Source organism: Narcine bancroftii, chromosome 2, assembly GCF_036971445.1.
Source record: "Narcine bancroftii isolate sNarBan1 chromosome 2, sNarBan1.hap1, whole genome shotgun sequence".
In the NCBI taxonomy this organism is placed as follows: Eukaryota; Metazoa; Chordata; class Chondrichthyes; order Torpediniformes; family Narcinidae; genus Narcine; species Narcine bancroftii.
In genome coordinates, this window is record NC_091470.1 from 155602263 (window position 1) to 155625742 (window position 23480).

General features: G+C 39.5%; 2 protein-coding genes and 1 long non-coding RNA gene across 10 annotated transcripts in view; 2 read left to right on the plus strand and 1 right to left on the minus strand.

The window, feature by feature from the left end:
- Positions 1 to 9456, plus strand: part of emc1 (ER membrane protein complex subunit 1) — a 36389-nt gene extending 26933 nt beyond the window's left edge. The window contains exons 20-22 of the mRNA XM_069918730.1: positions 707 to 791; positions 5119 to 5248; positions 7941 to 9456. Of these exons, the coding sequence (XP_069774831.1) occupies positions 707 to 791; positions 5119 to 5248; positions 7941 to 8120 (395 nt within the window). The 3' untranslated portion in view covers positions 8121 to 9456. The remainder of the gene's footprint in view (positions 1 to 706; positions 792 to 5118; positions 5249 to 7940) is intronic.
- LOC138754452 (uncharacterized) lies at positions 441 to 10887 on the minus strand. Its single transcript, XR_011351776.1, has 4 exons — positions 10420 to 10887; positions 7694 to 7827; positions 6844 to 6889; positions 441 to 852 (listed from the first exon to the last, which is right to left on the minus strand). It is a non-coding gene; the product is annotated as an uncharacterized lncRNA (long non-coding RNA).
- ubr4 (ubiquitin protein ligase E3 component n-recognin 4) overlaps positions 10491 to 23480 on the plus strand; it is a 220003-nt gene continuing 207013 nt past the window's right edge. For 6 of the 8 annotated variants that reach the window (XM_069918724.1, XM_069918722.1, XM_069918723.1 and 3 more), the window contains exons 1-3: positions 10501 to 10686; positions 19416 to 19513; positions 20980 to 21083. In XM_069918724.1, coding sequence (XP_069774825.1) covers positions 10553 to 10686; positions 19416 to 19513; positions 20980 to 21083 — 336 coding nt within the window. In that variant the 5' untranslated portion in view covers positions 10501 to 10552. Of the gene's footprint in view, positions 10687 to 11413; positions 11570 to 19415; positions 19514 to 20979; positions 21084 to 23480 lie in introns of those variants that run through there. The other 2 variants (XR_011351775.1, XM_069918728.1) reach the window with 2 other exon arrangements.

Genomic DNA, 23480 nt, shown 5'->3' on the forward strand with positions numbered 1-23480 from the left:
TAAATATTTGAGGGGGAAATTATTTAACCTTCTAAAAATGAATAAATATTTGAGGGGGAAATTATTCAACCTTCTAAAAATGAATAAATATTTGAGGGGGAAATTATTCAACCTTCTAAAAATGAATAAATATTTGAGGGGGAAATTATTCAACCTTCTAAAAATGAATAAATATTTGAGGGGGAAATTATTCAACCTTCCAAAAATGAATAAATATTTGAGGGGGAAATTATTCAACCTTCTAAAAATGAATAAATATTTGAGGGGGAAATTATTCAACCTTCCAAAAATGAATAAATATTTGAGGGGGAAATTATTCAACCTTCTAAAAATGAATAAATATTTGAGGGGGAAATTATTCAACCTTCTAAAAATGAATAAATATTTGAGGGGGAAATTATTCAACCTTCTAAAAATGAATAAATATTTGAGGGGGAAATTATTCAACCTTCTAAAAATGAATAAATATTTGAGGGGGAAATTATTCAACCTTCTAAAAATGAATAAATATTTGAGGGGGAAATTATTCAACCTTCTAAAAATGAATAAATATTTGAGGGGGAAATCCAACAGTCTTGGATTTATGGGCTGATGGAGTCCCATCATTGGAAGAGTATTTTAAAATTCTGTCACAGTAAATGATGGATTGGATTGATTTGTGTTCTCCAGTTAATCTTATTATAATGGGCACTTTTCTACCTGGTAGTTGCACTGCACTCTGGAGGAATTCTTTCTTTACCAAAAGCATTTCTGGATCCACGACGCCCAGAAGTTCCATCTGAGCAAAGCAGGTACGTTGACACATTCTCATGTTTGGTGCAGGAAGGATGATCTGTAGGTCAGGTGGAACCTCTGTCAAAGATAGTATTGGTGTTTATGTATATTTGGTGAGCAAATATGCAATAGAATTCAGTCGGTGCACATGTCTTAATATTTATCAGTTTATAAAGTTATGGATGACTTTACAGTTTCAAATTGTTTTTACTACTGAAGGCTGGTTGAGAAGCATTCAAACCAGGAGATCCAGCCCTGCTCAAGAAATCAAAGTCTGATGTTTCCAAGCGTATCAAGAGGCAGTCCCGACACTAGGCTTGAGGCTCACGAGAATGTTGTGGGTATCTGGCAATGATGGCTGGGCTTGCATGCTGTCATGAGGCACAAGACAAAGCCAGGCAGCTTAATCAACGTATCAGCACAATATACTGTGATGAGCTGAATAGATTTTATGCTTGCTTTGAACAAGGAGCCAGTGAGGCAGCAACATCCATCACAATCACTTCATGGTGCTCCTAACTGATGGTCACTGCTGCTGATGTCAGATTGGCCTTCTGGAGAGTGATCCTATGGAAAGCGACTGGCCCAGATGGAGTTTCTGGATATGTCCTGAGAGGTCGCACAGATTAGCAAAATGTTTTTAGTGTCTCCCTGCAACAGGCTATAATAGTTCCCACCTTAACGATGGGCCTAAATGATTATTGACCAATGCCTCTGACATCCACTGCCATGAAGTCCTTTGAGAGGCTGGTCATGGCTCACATCACCTCTTGTCTCCCAGTCAGCTTTGCCCCTTTTCATTTTTGCTTGTATCGAAACAGGGTCACAACATATGCCATCTCCCTGGCATTCCACTTCACCCTGGAATACCTGAACACTAAGGATACCTGCAGCAGACTTGTTTATTAGCTACTGCTTTGCCTTCAATGCCATAGACCCCAGGAAACTCCTTTCCAAATTGAGACCTTGGGCTCTGCAACTGGACCCTTAACTTCCATACTGATGGACTGCAATAAGTTGAGAGGGAAAGCAATACATCTCCATGACCATACTCAAGGATGTGTTCTCCGCTCCCTACAATACTTTTTCAACACCCAGAACTGCATTGTCAAATACCACTGTAATTCCTCCTTTAAACTTGCTGACAACATCACAGCTAAGAGCTAGATATCAAATAATGATAAGATGGAATTCTGGATTGAGAGTCCAGTGGTCTGGTGTCAAGCTAACAACATCTCTCTTAATGTCAGTAAGACAAAGGAGCTGATTATAGATGGGTTGGGGTGGGGAGGGGTTCACTCACCTGTCCACATCAATCTATTGAAGTGAACACAGAGAGCTCATGCTCTTGGGAGTAAACAGTCCCAGTGATCTGACCTGAAGCCACTCTGTGGATGTAATGATCAAGACAGTACTTGACAACCTCTCCACGTGCCCCATCGGTTGTACCCTAGCTGGATGCATTTACCCTGACCACACTTTTTTTTCCCCTCCTGGATCTTGAGCCAATCTCCAGTCGCCTGTGTGTGTCCCTCATCCACAAGCTACCTGCATTCTGTGTGTGCCCAGGCTGTTGAACCCGTCGGATCCACTCTCCTGAGTTGCACCAGCAACAGCGCTGCCGTTATAAAGTTTCGCAAGGTTCAAGAGTGTGAAATTGTATACTAATTAAAGACTATTTCTTGATTGATCTTAGCAACTGGCTCCATGGCAGGAGGGATAATCAGCAGGATGTGACTGGTGAGATCCTAGAAGAATCCCAGTTACAGCCATAACTTTTTATACTCACATTTATCAACACTATCGTAAACACCAGCATGAAATTACAAAGGGATAATAATAGATTAAGTAAATGGCAAAAGTGACAGATGCGACACCATCCTCTGTACTTGAAAAGGATAGAAGGGTTGACAGTAATACCTCAGTATCTGGCACCTCAGGGGATTGGTCGACACCCCATAAGTGAATTTTACGGTTGATTGATTAGTGAACTAGCGGCCAGGCACGCCAACTTTAACTTTAGCATTTTTTACTTATTAATTTTCTATATTTTTTTTTTGCCAGTTGCTTGAATTCTGGAAAACTGGTTTTGGTGCACTTTGTAAATTTGCAAGAAAAGTGAGGTCAGAGTACAGATGTCATAGACATGATGTATGTAATCAGGAAAATTATCATAATTGGTTATGGAATGATGCCTTTATATCTCCAGGACAAGAGATGGAACTTGTTCCATCGTAATAAATGTCCTGGCTAGATCACGCATAGAATAACCTATATTTCATGAAACGTAGGAGGTTTAGCAGAGATTTGGCATTGATAGCAAGGGAGAATTACACTAGGTAAAATTGCTTTTACATGTTGTGGTAATGTTGAATAGTGGAGCATGGAGTAAATATTAGAATAATTTCTTCAGAAGTGAAATTAAGGAACATGTTCATGCAAAAGAGGTAGACAGAAATGTGATTTTTTTTTTGAAAGCAGGAATTGATATTGATTGTTCCTGCACTCTTCTTGGGCACTGGTATGATTGACGCCTGTTTGAAACAAGTAGGTACCGTGCCCTGCTGGAGTGAGTTATTGAAGATATCCCTGAACAATGGAGTTATGTCAGCCTCTGGCTCTACTGCCCTAGAGCAAATCTCAATTAAACACATACCCTTCCATTTACTCTGAGAGTTCCCATTCAGTTTATATCCCTCCCGATCCCAGTTACAGACACTTGCGAAGCTGCATGAGGCACAAAAAATCTTAGTGACTTTAATCAGGCCTGTTTCAAGAAAAGTCTGCCCAACTATCACCAGCAAGTTGGTCAGTGCAGATTTTTAATACTCGGCCATCCGGGCTGGATATTTTCCTCAATTTCACTCCTGAAGGCAGCACGCATGTCATTCTCAGATATGGACAGAGTGGGATCATCGGGAGACATGGGGGTGTCTTCTACTTCACCAGGTTTGGTTTTGTGGCAGGTTATGGCATTTAGGCCCTTCCACAGCTATAGGGTATCTCGTGTTGTTTCCATTTTCATCCAGAATCTCCACTTTGGCCAGGAGACAGCTTTTCACTGGGCATAACTGCTCCTTTTGTAGTGATCTGGATCTTTGGACTTAAAATGCTTGTGATCTGGCTCTCAGTAGGTTCTGGATTTCATTGTTCATCCAGTGCTTCTGGCTGGGGAAAGCTCTGAATGATTTGGTGGGGACACACTCATCCACAGCTGTTTTGATGAAGTATGTGACAATCCTGGTGTAATCATTCAAATTCTCAGCTGAGTTCTTGAACACGGCCCAATCTGCTGACTTGAGGAAGCCCTGTAACTGTTCTTCAGCCTCCTGTGACCACCTTCTAGCTGTTTTGATCTCTGGAGCCTCTGAAGTTTTTAGGCTCTGCCTGTATGAAGGGAGGAGGAGCACAGCCAGGTGATCTGACCTGCCAAAATGCGGTAGACCTTCTTTATCTTGATGTAGCAGGGATTGAATGTGCTGAGACCTTTGGTACCGCAGGTTACTTGCTGGTGATAGTTGGGCAGACTTTTCTTGAAACAGGCCTGATTAAAGTCACTAAGATTTTTTGTGCCTCATGCAGCTTCGCAAGTGTCTGTAACTGGGATCGGGAGGGATATAAACTGAATGGGAACTCTCAGAGTAGATGGAAGGGTATGTGTTTAATTGAGATTTGCTCTAGGGCAGTAGAGCCAGAGGCTGACGTAACTCCAATGTCCATTCACCATCCAGTATTAACCAAAAAAATGCACGTGGCCCCATCTCCTTTTTCCAGACTCAGAGTTCTGATCCAGTCTATGAATGGTGAAACCATTTGGTCAGATAGTGATGTGTTCTCTTTTAGCTGTCTTGTTGCAGCATTCAGCTGAGATTTATCTTGCCTGTCTCTGCTAAGAAGCCTTGCCCTCTGGTGGTCAATTTTATTCTTCAGTGACTGGACATGGATGTAGGGGAGGTCTCAGAACCCTGTGCTTGTTTGGTTCCTAGCCCTTACTCCACGTTTCTGACCTTGATGGTGGCCTGTTCCTTTAAGGCTTCTGTTTTCCAGCCTGCCTGTTCCTGACTCAACTGTTACCTGGGAGATTTGTAGATTGTTAACTGTGTTCAGCAGCTGGTTGGTCGTGAAAAAACTGTATGCAAATTGTAATTGAATATTGTTATTAATTGAACACTTAATTAGATTGTTTGCCAAGAGAAAAATAGATTCAGGGAAAAGGTCACTGAACAGGCATGATCTCTGAATGGTGGAAGTGGTTCAAAGGGCTACACCATTTTCTGTATTCCTTTTTTAACCAGTTATGCTACTTTCTAATAACATTTTGTCATACTGTTCTTTCTCTTTCAGAGAGGAAAATTTAATTCCTTATGCTCCTGAACTACCAATCAGATCAGAATGGTATATCAACTACAATCAGTCTGTTTCCAGAGTACGGGGGATTTACACAGCTCCATCTGGTTTGGAGTCCACTTGTCTTGTGAGTGTGAAATGTCGATTGATTTTAACCTATTTATAAGAATGGGTGATTACCGTTCAACCTTTTGAACCTGATTCTTTTGTAGTGAGCCATTGAGCTAGTTTATTGCAGTGGTTGACCTGGGATGTATTCCCAAACTGGAATTCACTGTGTGTTAGAGGACATGAGCAATTGAATCAAAGATTTATTATACAAATATATACAGGTGTGCGCATCTGATCGGGCAACTTTTGACTGCAAATACGTCCATGATCTGAGAGGGTTATAATGGAGTTCAGTCAAAAATCCTGATTGGAGAACATAAGAATAGGTCGAGGCGGATGCAACTGCAACTGAAGAGGCAAGGGAAAAGGAAACTGCAGAAGGAGCAGAAGAGGTTCACTGTTAAGGGTTGAGCCAAGTTCTCTGCAGATCTTAATGGCTTGCTGAAGAGATGGACTCAAGCACTCATCACTCCCCACCAATCTCCCCCCTCCAGCACCTTCCCCTATGGCCGCAAGAGGTGCAACACATGCACCCACACCTCCCCCTTCACCACTGTCTGGAGCCCCCAAACAGGCCTTTCAAGTGAAGCAACTGTTCATTTGTGTATCCACAGGACTGATTCACTGTATCTGGTGCTCCCTTTGTCGCCCAGAGAGACTGGGGCCAGATTGGGAGATCAATTCACTCTGTCTACAACAGTGACAGAGACTTCCCAGTTCTGTGTCACACTTCCATACTCGCATGTCTGTCCATGGCCTTGTGCACTATCCCACCAAGACCACCCACAAATTGGAGAAACAACACCTGATTTTTCCATCTGGGCACTCTCCAACCAAATGTCATTAATCTTGATTTTTTTTTTCCTCCCCCTCCTGGTTTCTGCTAACCTGCTCTTTTTCCCCCCCCCTTCCTTTTTCCAGTTCTCCCTCCCTTCCCCTTCTATTCACTGACCCATCCCCCTTCTCTTGATTGCTGTGGTCCCCTCCCTCCCTTCTCCACAGACCACCTCCTGCCTTTGGGAGCACACCTTCTCCCCATGCCCCCTTTCTCTTTTGCTTGGATGCCTGCTGACATTTTTCCATACCTTGATGTCAACCCCAAAATGTCAGTTATGTATTTTTAACTTTGGAATATAAAAGACACTGTTTAAGCCTGCTCAATTTCTCCAGCATTGTGTGTTTTTACCTGGACCCAAATGCTGACTGCTTTTCACTGATTGAGAGGAATGTTCATACAATGTTTGCTGCATATAAAGAAATATATGAAGAAAAGAAAAATCAAACCAGGCATATTCTTGAAGAAGCCAACACCTTCCCAAGAAGAGCCTCAGCCAGCTCCTTCAGGCATTACAGAGTGACAGTTCATCAATGGAGGTTGTTAGACCTGAAACCCTTCCAGTGGAACATGAAGTTGAGAACAGTGACATGGATGACCCTGATCCTCTTTGTTAAATTGTGTTTGATATTGGCTAAGTTTAAAAGTGAGAAAAAAATAGAGTTTAATTTATCTTAAGTATCCCATATAGTTTTACTAAGTATTTACAGTAATATGGTCTCCACGTCGCATAACGCCCAGTTTCACAGAACGTATCGATGTTAAGTGGAGCATACCTGTACACCATTGAGAAGAGAATTGCTGAAAATCTCAGACAGCCAACTGCACAGAACAAAGGAAAGCTTAATTATTATCCTTTCACTTGTTCATTTGTGGTTGGATACAGACTAATAATGTTAACAATTAATTACATAACATACCCAACTAGGTGTCTAATAAGGGATAAGAAGATGGTTATGATAGATAACTCTTGGTCAGGCGTCCTGTTTTTGGTCTCCGAGGCAGAACAGTGGCCCTGAGTATAAAGTGATTTTGTGCATCTTGCTCACATTGCCTCAGTAGTGATGATCAACTAGTCCGTTATGTCAGAGACCACAGTTATGGTGTTTGGTCAGGTGCCATTATAACTTTAGCTTTCCATTTTGTAACATAATATGTGACAATCTTCTATTTTGAAAGATGCTTGTATAGTACTTGTCTAACTGTTGCAATCCTGCTTTTTGCCTTTGCTGCCCTAACTCAAACCCTTGAAAACTGTTTTTGTTAACAACATCTATTAGAATACATAAAGTAAATAGGATATTGTGAGCACTTGGTGTCAAAGGCAGTTTTATGTTGAGTACTTTGTCTTCACAAAATGTTTGCTTGGCTGAAAACACGGTCACACTTGAATAAAATGAATTATGTTTCAGACTGCTGGACCTATAAATATTAATTAAATTGACTAACCTGTAACTCAATTATAAATTTAAACATAAAGCACGATAATGGGCCCTTTTGGCCCTCGTGTTCTGCCCAAATACACCCAATTGACCAACAACCCTGGTACAATTTGAACAGAGGGAGGAAACCGTAGCACCCGGAGGAATCCCACCAAGATACAGGGAGAACGTACAAGCTCCTTACAGTCAGTGTGAGATTCAAACCCCAGTCCTGGTTGCTGGTGCAGTAGCAGCTAATGCGTGGCCCCCATGCTTATTATTGGTTGAAGTCTTCATACATACAAGTAGACATTGTGTTTCTTCTAGTATAATTGAGGCCTGAGAAGTAAAGTAGGTTGTTAGTGTAACTAATCTTTTCATGGGCCACATTGTTACAATGTTACATCTGGCACCTCAGATCCAACCAGTGACCGTGTTTTTTTCTGTTTCAGGTTGTTGTTTATGGATTGGATATCTTCCAGACCCGAGTTTATCCATCGAAACAATTTGATGTTTTAAAGGATGATTATGATTATGTACTTATCAGCAGCGTTCTCCTTGGACTGGTTTTTACAACCATGATTACAAAACGCCTTGCACAGGTGAAGCTTCTGAATCGAGCCTGGCGATAGATATCATCAGCTTAACAGAGAATAGTTGTCTCCTCATGAGTGGAACTGAAGATGGGTGCAACTTCCCAAGAGACCCAAATGCTCTTGCTACCCATGTACATACTATGTATATTTTTGGTAACACACTTTCAGTAAGAAACTGAGTGATGGACACTTTCATGAGCAGATTTTAACAAAAGTTGGTTTCATTGTTGTAAATTTCAAATTTATGTTTCTATTGATCAGAAGTTTTTTTTTAGATAAATGATTTTTGTTCCTGCAAAATGGCTAGGAGATGAAAGGGATATCGTTGACAGTAATGCATTACAATTAATGATAGCTGAATTTGAATGTTACCTGGTGGTCTAAATCTTCAGCCTTTGCTACATTTTTAGAACTGGTTGATACTTTATTTGCAGATGGATGTTGCCTCTAGCTCAGGTTCCTTATGAATGCTAGATATTAGCTTCATTGTCAGTTATTGGATAAAACACTGATTTTTTTGTCTGTCATTTTGACAAAAGTCCTTCAGTCTAGCTCTCATCTTTGTGGCAGGACTTGGACTGTTTTGGGAAGAGCTGGATTTTCCTTGTTGAAGCCCTACCACTCAGTGTTGCTGAAGTGCTTTGTCGCACCCTGCACTAGGGTTGTGTAGTGGTAGGAAAGTTTACAACACCCTCCACCCTTAAAGCATTATCTGCACCCCAGTGTATTGAATTGGACAATAAACTACTGACTTGCATCTTTTACTGATATGGTTATGTTTACCTCTTCCCTAATTTTTTTTTGGGGGGGGGATGGCATTTTAGAATTGCATGTTGGTAATATTCGTGAGGTGATTGATTCAAGATTGCTGATTGATTCTTGCAAGGATTTTTATTTTATTGCTTGAGATGTTGTGCAAGAGTTTTGAATTGAGTAAGTGCACCTCCATCCAGCAAATGTGTGAATAGCAAAAAAAATGAAGAATTTGACATTTGAAGGTGTACAATATGAATAGAAGATATTAACTGTTTTGGATATTTAATACTGAGCCCAGAATAATTGAGCTTAACAGGGATTTTAGTTAACTTAAAATGTGCAGTGGATGAGTGAATGAAGAGAATTAATGCCACATCTGTGTGACTGTCTGAAGAGTCCAATTACTGTTTTGCAAGAAAGGGAGAGTTCAAATGATGGTTATAACATTTTCTGAGTTTGGTGTTTATTTTCTTCCTTGCCTCAAATTCAAATACAGCCATATCAAAAATGTTGATACTGAAATACCTTAAAATGAATGCATTGAAACTTGTTAGAGATATTAATTTATGATTTGAGTTGTTTTTTGCAACCAAATAAAATGTTACTGTGACCTTTAGCATTGTTTCTTTCAGTGTAGTTGTTCATGATGTCATGTTTGAAATGGGGAAATGCCTAAATCCACACTGTTGTCTAACATTCAATATTGTAGCCATATTGTTTCTCTTCACTAGAGGTACTTTTGATCTTTATTGTTGTTTTTGGGGTCACAAAGTGATGTTATCTGGCTATTTAATACAACAGATGGGGTGGGGGGGGGTTATATCATTGTGAGTTTTCACCTTTAATTGCTATTTAAATTATATATTTTTAAAAAGTATATTTAACATATCTGAGAAACTATAAAATAAATGACCTACTCATTACTCCACTGTTAAATACCCATGGAACTCTTCTCCCTACCCTACCTGAATGTGCAGATGAATCCAATACTCCCTCAGTATTGCACTGAACTTTCATCATAGACTTAATTCTTGATGGAAATTAGATTTTTTCAGTCTTGGCTCATCCATAAATGTCAGAGTTCAAAGACCAAGAAGTGAGTCTATTCATGTAAACTCAGATTCAGAATCCTTGGACAAGGCTATAAAGTAATAGACAAAAACAAAACAACAATCTAGGCCCTAGACCATGCCACCCAATTAACTACTGACACCCCTGGTATGTACTTGTAGGCTGAAATGGCCTGTTAGTGTGCTATGTTTAAATTAAAAAAAAATTAAAAGGTTGGTCACTCCTGATCCAGGAGTGCCACTGTGGATCGTAGGTGTTTCTTCCGGCAGCGTTTGCAGCAATTCTCGTAGTCTTAATAATTTTTAATATGTGAGAGGGAATGCAGCAAGTGATTTAAAATGTATCTATAGCTTAGCTTTGGTAGCTTAGAAAGGAGGGCAAGATGTCTTTTTTAAAAAAAAGAGGAACCAATGTGTAGCATAGCAGGGGGTGAGTGGAAAAGACGAGTCACCTCCTTGATTCTGGATGAGTGGGAACTCCTTCGAGTGCCCAATGGGTTCAGCGTTACCTGCACGTCCCCTGAATGACGGGCAGCGGCCGTCAGCACGCGATCCGATTATGCTGCGCACCAGTTTGCACTGCGCCTGCGCGCGGGTTCCTGGCGGACGGCTCCGTCTGTTGCACAAGTCGGCCCACGGAAGATGGCGCTGAACTCGGCTTCGGCTCTGGAGCCCGACCCCGACTGGAGTGCCGCCGTCCGCCCGCTTCTCGCAGCTTCCTATTCCACCTTTGAGCCGCGAGATCTTGCTCAGCTCTTCAGTTCTGTCATCAACAGGTAAAGCAGAAAGCCGTACCTCCGGGACGGTCGGGGAAGGGCCAACCGACTGGCTGAGCCCCAGCTTTGGGCCTCGGGCTTTGCCCCCTGTCCGGGGCCGAACCAACGGCCGCTGGCCACAGAGTCGATTTGTGTTTCTAACTGGGTATTTGAGGCAAGCGCCAGGAAGCAGACGTCCGCCCGTCCCGCGGACTAACCCGACTGCCCGGAACTTTCTAGAATGGGATGGAAACGAGGGGAGGCGCCGCGGTGTTCTATAAACCGCACCCCCATCGCGGAGAATAGGTTTCGTGCCTTCCTTTTCATCACTGAACTTGTATTTTAACAGTGTCGTCGATATAACCCAGGCCTACGATTAATGGTAAAATCCTGGGAGTGACAGATTAGTTTTGACGAAGGTCAGAAAGTTGGGGGGGGGGGGTGGTGGTTAAGTAAGGGATTCCTGGGACCAGAATGGTTTGTCGAGGCTGCCAATAGTCAGAAAGCTGGACTACACGGAAGAAGGTAGTCTGGGAAACGTGCACTCGGATGGAGCAATTCCGATCTTATTGCATTTCGCCATCCTATCAACTCCCTTTCCCAATTTCTGCACTTTGGGTCACCTTTCATGATCTAAATTGTCGACATGCCAAATGAAAGGTCTTGTTTGTAATTTAGACGCCTGGTATTCAGGTCAACCTGCAGTTTCCTTTCTAGGGTCATGTTTCTGAAGGTCCCACAAAATCTGCATCTCTTTTTCTAATGTTTGAACCTGGAAATGCGCAGTGGAGCACAATGGAGAGAGAAATGGTTTTCATTATTTTGGTCAATAATCCCATCAGAAGAAGTTGAATATTACTGAGAATAGGAGGAGAGTCAGAACGAAGAGGATCGTTTATGCAAGGTAGGGGACCCTGGGAGATTTGTCTTTCACACTGCCCCATTCATTTTCTCCAGATTCAATTCTAGTATTTGAAGGATCTAGATAAAAGGAAAGAATGTTAAGGGATTCTGGGGACATTAGGGGGAAGTGGCTCCAAACATAATCTGCCGCAGAATCTGAGCAGCCTCAGTGGGAGAAAAAAGATTGGTTGATGCTTTGAGTGAAAACCTGAAAGTCCTGATGAAGGGTTTCAGTCCAAATGTTGACCTTTTTTGTTCCCCCATTTGTACTGCTCGACCATAACCATATAACCGTTTACAGCACGGAAACAGGCCCTGCTGAGTTTCAGCAGATTGCATTTAATTTCAGGTTCCAGCATCTACAGTTTCTTGGGAAGTTAGTCCTGCTAGATTGCTCTTGCTTAAAGAGTTACAGAGTCAACAGTCTTGGGCTGTAACAATTCAGTGATTTTTGTTAAGAACTTTAATGTAGATCCCCTGAGAACACCCAAGATTACATCTTTTCTGTCATTGTTTCTCTTTATCCCCATTTTTCTTCACATTTTTGATCACTTATTTCTAATTTAGCAAGATCTGGTTTTGTTTTATATAGAAAAGTTTTTGTGTTTCAAGACCAAAGAGCAGTACCATCATATAATTGCTTTCATTTTACTGAAAATGCTTATTCTTCCTTCTGAAAGTGTTTATATTTTAGATGGTCTGTCTCTGTTTATTTAATTGGCCTGTTCATTTGGTGCAATTTATTCAACCAACATTTATATTTAAAAAAATATGGCTTTTGAGGTGCAAGAGCTTTCAGCATTGGGATATGTTCCAAGATAGTCTACCATCATATAATCATTGAAAATAAAAGAATTGCATATCAAGTAAAAACACAATGCTGGAGTTGACTGTACTTTATATAGTAAAGACACATAACCATCATTTCAGGCTTGAGCCCTTCCAGGTACTGTAGATCAGTCCATAACACTCGACAATAAATTTCTTTAAAATGTTTTGCTTCCTGATAAAGGTGATTATGATAGACAACTTCAAGCTGAATACAAAGATAATTTCAGATTTGTTGTATCCCGTAAAAGCTTGAAGAAGCATTAAATTAACTTTTATTGAATTTAGCATGTGAATTGACTTTGAGTTCTTCTGATCCAAACTCACAGGTTGACTGCATGTTGCACAACAAATGTGAGGAGCCCAGGGTTTGTTTTGGTCACCAATTTTACAACAGAAGTATACCTCGTAGGCTTTTTTTTAAAAATAAGTGTAGTCATGCTGCGTCTATGAGCCTTAAGTGAATACTTCCCAGTGAATACAGAATGTATCTCAGCTGTTGGCAGCATTGATGAAACAGTTCCCCTGTATTGAATCTTCCTGAAGACAATAAATGCTATTGTTCAGTACCCACACTATTCTGTAGTCTGAAGAACATCTGTATTAACATGCATTCAATCTATATCAATGACATGCACATCAACTGTATGTGTGACCTGCTTTTATAGCCTGTCTTCATCTATCATGTCTAAGTATGCTGAGGCCTAAGACAACACTTGCACTGAGAACGTGCCCAGGCATGCTTGGACCGGGGCTTAAAATATGACAGGAAATCACAAAAAAATTGGTTATATCTGAAAAAAGTACACAATAGAAAAATTACAAGATGATTTTTGTGATCAACTGCCAGAAAATCCATAAAATACACCCAAAAGTGTACAAGAAGAAAAATCTTTGTTGTCTAGTGTAATCAGATCCTTGCATGTATGAACCAAGTGTGCCTTGGTATTGTTTGGAGATTTTTGTGTGAGTGCAAAAAAAGTATTTTGTATAATTCCCAAACATAATTTCTTTGATTATTGACGTTAGATGAACTGCAAAGGTACCCAAAATATTGAGAGGCAGAGAGCTGCAGGATTTTTACTTTTTGTTGCTAAAAGGGCACTAAAATGTGGCTGGTGATGGGGTTCCCATATGCCTGGTTCCTGTGGAACTAGGAACCATTCTCAATGAGGGCCCTACATCCTTTCTGGGGGCCACAGCACATTAAAGTAAAAACTTCATTTTCTTATCACTGCACATAACATAAATAAGCTGTACTTTATGTAGTTGGTAGGAGAGAAGTACAGAAGAAACCAAAACTTTACTACTTTGCAGGGGAGGGGGCCCATAAGCTTTGAGCAGATTCCTGAGTTTGGGGTGGGGGGGGGGGGGTAGGGTCATATTGCGGAAAAAAGGTTGAGAATTGTTGCTCTAGACTGCTTGAAGTCACAACATTTGTGTCAAGATTCTAGTCCTTGCTTACCATGTCTGTTATGTGGGATTTGGTGATGGAAATGCTATCAGGGTGAGATGATCACTTTTTTGTGTTGAAAATGGCACTTGTGACTGTGACTTCTTAATGTGACAAGTCCGAATAATGTTCAGGCTTTGGTTTGTAGAAACTGATAAATTTCTGGATGCGCCTAAAATAGAAATGAGGATTCTATCAGTATATTCATTTCTGACCTTGTGATTCATTAATGAATCAGCTGAAGATGGATTTGAGGAGCAAAATTTTTGAGCTACATTGGGTATAATTCCAATCAGTGGAGAGTTTTCATGGTTTGGATTGTGGAGGAGAACTGATGTGTCAGCTGAGGGGAGAGTTATGGAAGTTTGATTGGATGCCAAGAGATTTTATAGGATCTTATGAAATCAATGCTGATGACTCTACTGGCCACTTCTCCATCAATCTGTATGCTGTAACGCTGCCACCTCCAGCGTGTTTGCATTACAATGGTTCAGTACATATTTGAATGACTGTGATGGAGGAACTGGTTTATTTTTAATAATAAATACTTTTATCCAAGGACAATGCTACCTTAAATTAAGACACAAAAGTTTGGAGACACCGTGGTTGAAGTAAAAATTGCAGTGCTGGAGAAGTTCAGCTGGTGAAACAGTGTACTTTATGTAGCAAAGATAAGGAAACATAACCAACGTTTCGGGCTTGAGCCCTTCAAGGTATCATCGTACCTTTGTAATAAGCAAAACAGTTGATCTTTCATCAGAATCTGCTGAGTGTCTCATTTTCATGTGCTGGAAATCTAGAGTAAGAAAAGTAAGCTGTCTTCTGTGAAAACATGAGGAATATAAATATCCTGAAGTTGGATTTAAAGGCTTGTCCTTATTGTATTGCCTAGATTGTAACAGGAATTCATCTCTGGCCTAATCACTCCACACAAGATTCAGTGATATGAGATTTTGCTTCACAGCTGTCAGTGGAGATATAATAACAGACTGGGATTGTTGGAAAATGTTTTGTTGTGCAATATTCTAGTCTAATAATTTTGAATACTGACAAGGGAAGTTACCCCTCATTTGCAATGATTTTAACAAAATTGATGTGTGTACCCAATCAAATAAAATGGTTTAATTCAAAATATGAGTGGAGTTTCTGTTGATTTTCCTTAAGAGGAATTTTGCAGTTTATCAGACTGAGACTTCACTACCAATGTGATGCAGATACTAGTAGCATATGAGCTTCATCATCTTGCAGATTAGCCGGACAGTAGAAGTAAAGTTGGTTATTTTAGATGTTTCTTTACTCCACTAATTTTAGCACTATGGCACCAGTGAGGGCGGGAAAGTTCTCCCAGATATCCTAGAGCAGTGGTTTTCAGCCTTTTCTGCTCACGTGCCATTTTAAGCAATCTTTCACTAACCACAGAGCACCATAGCACAGGATGCCGTAGGTACTTTGTCGTTGGGAAGGGATTAAGGTGATATATGAGTGGAAAGAAAAGGTTGAGAACCACTGATCTGCATGATGCATTGCAGAAACTCACCAAGACTTCTTAAATAATATTTTCCATACCCATGACATTTGCTGACTTGAAGGATAAGGGTGACAAATGTATAAGAACACCCTCACCTGGAAGCCACGCACTGTTGTGACTTGGAAATATATTGCTATTCCATCACAATTGCTAGGTCAAAACCCTGAAACTTTCCACCTAACAGCATTGTGGACATCCCACACCTCAAGGACTGCAATGGTTCAAGAAGGCAGATCTACACCACCTTCAGGATAAAAATGGGAAATTAAACGATAGCTCAGCTGGTGAAGCCCAAAATCCCTTAAATATCTAAATTTTATATAAAACTCTAAACTCGTTAAGAATACTGTTACCCTAAAAAAGCTTCTTCTCGACAGATCAGGAGCAAACCTTTCTTATTAGATCCAAAATAATCTTTCTCCTGTCTTTCCTTACATTTAGCACTGATCTAGGATGTCATGTCTTGTACTGTAAATTGTTCCCCACAACAGCTGAAGATACTGGATGGATTTCAGGAGCTTCATTGGATATAATTCCAATTAGTGGAGAGTTTTTATGGTTTGTATTGTGGAAGAGAACTGATATGACAGCTGATTCAACTGAATTTTGCAAAAGAACTATTATTTTCCCACTTTGTTTTTAGGTCTGCAAAGTATATTACATCTTTCCAAATTGAGTTTAAAATTCTTGCTTGGGGCGGCGGTTAGTGTAGCAGTTAGCCCAGTGCTGTTACAGTACCAGCGACTGGGGTTTGAAGCTGGCACTGTCTAAGTTATTTGTACATTCTCCCTGTGTCTGCATAGGTTTCCTCTGTGCCCTCCAGTTTCCTCCCACCTTTCAAAATGTGGTAAGTTAATTGGGTGTTATTGAGCAGCACAGGCTTGTGGGTCAAAAGGGCCTGTTACTATGCTGTATGTCTAAATTTAATTTAATGTTACTTGATAAAACTGTTGTATTTTGATGTGGGAAGAAACAGTCTGAAAAACTACCTTTCAGGTTGCAGTCATTGAAGAGGAACTCACCAATGTTGACTGCCTGATACAAAAGCAAGTTCTTAACAATAGTTAAATGAAAATTTAATTTCAGATCTTTGAATTGATTTAAATTCAGATGCTATAAAAACTTCAATCTCGCATTGTATTTTAAATTTCCACTTTTAGGTGACTACATTTATTTCCGAGGATACAAATGAATGTCCTTGTTTATGTAGGCACCTGCCATGCAATTGGTTATGGAGAGGTGATTCACTATCCTGCAGCTGCTCTTGTTGTTTATCTGATAGGAAATTAAGGGATCTACTGCTGATCTTTCCTTTGGCAGAAACAGAAGGAAAGTTGTACATTTCAACTTGATACCAGTGTTTCCTTTCTAAACATGTCAGGATTTTGAGACCATTTCTAGTGATGAACCGACCCTGGAGTTTTAACGTGACTTTTATGATCATCTGTATTTTCAGCAAGCTTGGGGATCTTAAACTCCAGCTTATTCCTTTCTCCATCAGCAGTAGAAATTTTCTTTAAATACTTGGAGATGCTTGCATAGTTCAAACCTTGGAAATGCTTGCACAGAATATGTAATACTATCCTTTAGTACCTCGAGAAGTCCCATTGTTCTTCCAGTTATTGGTCCATAAGGGGTCATTGATAGTATTCTTTTAGGAGTTGCTTATAACCTCATCAGCAGGATGCCCCAATCTCTGCTGGTACTGTACTTGCAATTGCTTTTGAACAACAGTTTGATTTGTACACAACCTGATGTCTGAGCTCTGAGTCTGTGTCAGATCTGACTCTAGCAGTCTGCATGGGTTCCTTGGTCAGAATCGATCTGAAAGGGAGCGCCTGTGCCCTGGCAGCCGTATGTGCAGCACGATTTTGTAATCAAAGGCCTCTACCTATCGAGTAAAATAGTCTTATTATCAGTTGATAAAGTTTACTGTTGGCTCTTAAGCAGGTAAAATCAATTTGCATATTTTATCAAGGACCTCTTTGTAATGGTTTCTAATCTCTACCTTCTTTGCCCCTTCTGGATCATACTGTGCACCTATTAATTATTTCTGTCAACGCATAATGTCAATTCCCTATCAAATGCCATGTCTTGCATTTTTCTGTGGTAATCTCCATGACCGATCCTCAGCAGATTTTGACTAAAAAAACTGGAGCTATTCAGTCAATCCCTCTTGGTGCAGTGAGCTACAAACTACCCTAATTTCTATAATATGCTTGGATATTTGCATCCCTTTATCATGTTCACATGATGACTATACGAAGAACTCTATCCAAGCATAATCAAACTCATAATCAGCAAACTCCATGTGCTTCAAAGCCCCACTGTGTAATTTGATCCTGGATTTCCTCAGCTCAAAGCCAGAATCAGTGACGATTGGTAAGAACATCTCCATGATCTCTGTCAGTACCAAAGCACCACAAGGCTATGTTCTTAGTTCCCTGCTCTACTCATTTTACACCTATGACTGTGTGGCTTGGTACAACAATAACACCATCTACAAATTTGCTGGTGTCATTGGTTGTTTCAAAGGGGGTGATGAATCAGCATACTGAAGGGAGATTGAAATCTTGACTGAATGGTGTACTAACAACCTTGGACACAGTCACCTAAACCAAGGAGTTGATTGTAGCCTCCAGATGGAGAAAACCAGAAGTGCATGATTGCAATGATCAGGGAATCAGAGATGGAGAGTATGAGTAAATTTAAACTCCTGGGAGTCACTCTTTCAGAGTACCCTTTCTGGATCCATCACAAGAATGTCATCATGAAGAAAGCACATTAACGTCTTTAATTTCTCAGGAATTTGTAGAGGTTTGATATGACATCATTTAGTGGAAAGTGTGCTGACCAGCGCAGCTGTATTATGACCTGGTATGGGGCTACCGATATGTCTGAGCGAAAACCCCTGCAAAAAGTAGTGGACACAGCCAAGTACATCACAGGCAAAACTCTCCCCACCATTGAGAAAATCTACATGGAATGGTGCCATTGGAGAGAAGCATGAATCACCACACCATCTAGGACATGCTTGATGTCCTTGCTGCTCCTATCAGGAAAGAGGTATACGTGTCACAAGACTTGTACCACCAAGTTGAGGAACAGTTGCTACTTCACCATCAGACTCCAAAACAACAAACCAATCAGAGACTCATTTAAGGACTCTTACTTTGAACATTATTTATGATTTAATGTTCTTTTTCTGTATTGCACAGTTCATTTGTACTTGTTTACATTTCTCTCTTTTGTACGTGAATCTTGTATGTTTTTTGCACTACAGATAAGTAAAATTTCTGCTTGGCTTGCAGGTAAAAGAATGTCACAATTGTATGTGATATCATGTATGCTGGCAATAAATCTGAACTTTGAACACACTGAAAATTATTGAAAAGAAAGAATAACTGAACACCATGAATTTTCTTAACATTTCGTCATATACATCAATGGGTCTATAAACTTGAACTGGTTTGAATGTGAATACTTAATTTAACTGTGACGGAAAACAAGGGAAATAAATCCATTATATTTAGAATCAAAATTCTATGTAGATGTTTATTTTAGTAACAGATAACGGGTGGTTTTGCAGTTGATGATTCTGATCGTTGAGTAATGACCTTCTTCCAAATGTTGCCCAATAAATTTATCAGCTGTGGTGTCGCAAGGGAACTACTCCTCAATGGTCAGTTGATTTCTTCCCAACTTTCTCAGCTTCACATCTCATTATGTTCCTGATGCAGACAAGAGAATAGCCTTTTTAAACTGTCCTTAATGCTGAGGATGCTCAGTAAAGCATTGTCGGAGGTTAAGGGGGGGGGGGCGGGGCGGAATTGGACAATCTGATGTCATCCACATCACATTAAATCCATTTGAACTGGTAGATTAATATTATTTCTCTTCACGGGTGCTGTTTGTCCTGATAAGTATCTAGTATTTTTATTTTTGAAACAACCTAAGTAATCTTCTGCAACCTTTGGTTCGGTTAGTTTGTTCAACCAATAATTTTAAGGCTTCTGAGTGAGTTGTTTTGCATTTCAGTGAGAAAGAGATCCTGCATCATGACAAACATTATGAACCATTCTACTCGTCATTTGTGGCTTTGTCTGCACATTACATCTCAACAGTCTGTGCACAAAGTGAGTATTAATGCACATACCTACTTTTGGTTAATATAAAAGTAAATTTAACAAAGAATTGTAATAATTGTCAGTGTGAGGAAAGCAGAATCCTTGTACAGTAAAACTCTGATTATGAAATAGGATATCCAAAATCCTCATTAATATGAAATTTTTTCAGAGCCAAACTGACTGGGGACCTTGGGCTCCTGGCGCCGGCAGCAGCAAACCATGGGCTCCTGGCGCTGATAGTAGCAGACTTCCGGTGCCGGCAGCGGGGACCTGGTGGGGAGGTGTCTGTGATTGGTGGTGGCAATCATACTTTGTTGTTTAAACACTGTTAAATGTATTTGTTTTTGCTTCTGGGCTGTTATTAAAAATTGATTGGTTCTCTGAAAAAGCTGTTTTTCCAAAATGGGCCCGGTCCAGACTATTTCAGATAATCGGAGTTGTACTGTACTTTGAACTGCATTGAACTTAAGCCCTAGAGTTGGACTTGTGGGCATCAGGGGAAGTTTTCTGATTATACACAAGACACACAAAAGATATAAGAGCAGGGGTGGGCCTATCACGTCTGCTCCGTCATTCTATCAGAAGCGGATCCATCTTCTTACTCACTCCCCAGCCTCCCCATATGCCTTGATAGCCTGATTAATCAAATATCTGTCAATACACCCAACGACCTCACTTCAACAGCTGACTGTGGCAACAAATTCCAGACTCTGACTAAAGAGATTTTTCTGCATCTCTGTTTTAAATTGAGACCCTTTTATCCTGAAGTTTTGCCACCTTGTCCTAGACTCTCCTGCCATGGGAAACAACCTTGTCACATCTACTCTGCCTTGGCATTTCAGTATTTGAAATGTTTCTTTGAGGTTCCCCATATCTTTCTGTACTCCAACAAGTACAGATCAAAGCCAACAAATGTTCTTCATTGTGCTAACCTTTTCATTCCTTGTATCGTTCCAGTAAGTCTCCTCTGAACCTTCTCCAAAGTCAGCAAATCTTTTGTCAAATAGGATGCCCAAAACTGTGCACAGTACTCTAAGTGAGGTCTCACCAGAGCGCTGTAGTCTCACATTATAGCCCTTGTATGCTATTCCTCCAGAAATGAATACCAACATTGCATTTGCCTTCGATATATAAAGTCAGGCCATTTGACCAGTCAAGGTTCCCCTTTCCAACACACAAACGCTTTTTTACAGCTTCTGATTATACTTTCAGTTACCCAAGTGTTTGTGGGTGTATCATCACATGTGGCATGACAAAATCATTGAACGATGCAGAACAGAAGGAAGGTCATTTGCCCTGTCTCTCTTTGCTCAATCTTTGAAAGAGTTACCTAGTTTATCCTGTTCAAGCATCTTCTATTTCAAGAATTTTTGGAAATTTCCATTCTTGTCTAATTTGTTCAATTTTTAATCCCTAAAATACTTAATGTTTTAGGAAGTTTTTGTAATCATTGTCAATTTTTCTAACATTTCTAGTTCCGAGGAACCAATTACTGTCTGTGGCTGCTGCGTGTAAAGTCCTGATTGAATTCTCATTGATGCGTCTTGAGAATCCAGATGAAGCATGTGCTGTTTCACAGGTAATGATGTAACACTTCAGATTGTAATTGTAAAGACTTCTCTATCCTACACTGTTCTGTATTCATTATCCAACTATGGTATTTAGTATCATTAGGAAACATGTCTTAGTATCTTAATTTGAGCAAGAAAGCTATCATGTGGAATGTATGGGAATGAAATAGTGTTCAGTTTATGATGACTGAAGCTTGTAAACTAGCTAGCTATAGTACTGAGAGCTGCTGTCCCACTGAGCTTTAACAGTGAATCACTGAATTCCATGGTGCAGATGGGCATTTTGGCCACTATACTTTCACTAGCTCTCTTCTTTCCTCTCCACACCTCTTGTAACCCTGCAAATCATTCTCTACATATACATCCGAAGTGGCTGTATAATCTGATTTACACTGTACTTTTGCATAGTGTTACAGTTCTTAACCATCTTCTGTACATGAATTTCTCAGTGTTCCCTCTAATTATTTTGCCAGTTCCTTGCGCCTGTGATTGGAATATACAGCTCCACCGCAAAAGAAATAGTTCCTCTCTACTTACTTTAAAACTTTTATTACAGTAAAATCCAGAGTATTTGGCACCAGTGGGGATTAGTAGATGCCAGATAAATAAACTTTCCGTTGCTTGAGATTGTGTTTTGCGTGATTGATGAACAAACAGCATGGTTACACCAATTTTAAACTTCCATTTTTTTAACCTATTTATTTTCTGCAATTATTTTGCCAGTTGCTTGAGACATAATTTTACTTATCCCAAAACTTTCCCATAATTTTCCAATCTTGAGTACAATTTCTGTAATGAAGTTATTAGCTCTGTCGAATACATCATCAGCAAATAAATTAATTTTATATTCCTCCTTGTTAACCTTAAATCCCTCTATGTCCAAATCTCGATGAATTATTTCCGCAAGAGGTTCTGCAGTTAAAATGAATAGAGCTGGAGATAATGGACATCCTTGTCTTCTAGATCTTGCCAGCTGAAAGGGTGAAGAGATTTGAGCGTTAGTAACCTCTTTAGCTTTCGGTTCATTTCATAATGTCTTAATCCAATTTCTAACACAAATAAAAAAGTCCCACTCTAGTCTAACAAATGCTTTTTCTGCATCTAATGCCACAGCAACACTCATATCACCCCTTTTCTTGTGCCAAATGCATAATACTAATTAGTCTGCTTACATTAATCTGCAGATTGCCTTTTTTTCACAAAGCCTGTTTGATTTATATTTATCAGATGCGGCAAGAATTTTTAAATAATCTTGTACTCTGAATTTAATAATGAAATAGGTCGATAAGATGATGGTTTCAACAGATCCTATTTTTTTGGGTATCACAGTAATAATTGCAGTTGAAAATGTTTCTGGCAGGGTATGTGTTGCAGATGCCTGATCTAATACCTCCATAAATAAAGGAATCAACAAGCTTTTCAATACTTTATAAAATTCAGGAGGGAAACCATCTTCTTCAGGAGATTTATTACTTTGCAACGAATTCAATGTTTCCCTAACCTCTTTATGTATAAAAGGAGTATTTAATTCTACTTGTTCTTCAAAATCTAATCTTGGAAGTCTTATTTGCAGTAAGAATTTTTCTATTTTATTAACATCTCCTTGAGACTCTGATTGGTATTGTTAAGAATAAAATTGTCTAAAGGCCTCATTAATTTCATGATGTTTATAACTAGTTGTATCTGTTTTTATTGCATTAACAGTTCTTGAGACCTGCCAAGAAAGTACTTTATGAACTCTTTCCTTCAATTCATAGTACTTCTGTTTCATACTTGTTATAATTTTTTATCCATTTTAAATGTTTGCACTATTATATTCAAATTTTTTGTTAACAAATTGTCTGTTTTTCATCAGAATTCTTCTTTCAGAGGTCTTTTTCCAAATTAGTTATTTCTTTTTCCAATGTTTCCACCTCTCTTGTATATTTTTAAATCTTAGAAGTATAACTTATAATTTGTCCTCTTAAATATACTTTCAAAGCATCCCATATAATAAATTTATTGCTAGTTGAATTACAGTTGGTCTCACAAATAATTGAATGTCTTCTAATAAAGTTGCGAAAGTCTGAACCGCCGTCTATAGACCGACTATTTATTTATTTATCTATCTATTTATTTGGTCTTAGCTCATAAACTTCAATCATTCAAAGATGAGTGATCTGATAAAATCTTTGCTTTATATTCAGCTTCTATTATCCTATCTAGCAAGCAATTGAACTAACACTAAAAATAAATCTATCCTAGAATAAGAATCATGTCTATTTGAATAAAAAGAATAATCTCTTTCTCTTGGATGAATTCTTCTCCAATAGCCACTAAATTCAGTTCTCATTTGTACCAAAGTAGCTTTTGCCATTTTTGTCCTCATTATTGACCGAGATGGCAGAGATCGACAGCATCGAGTC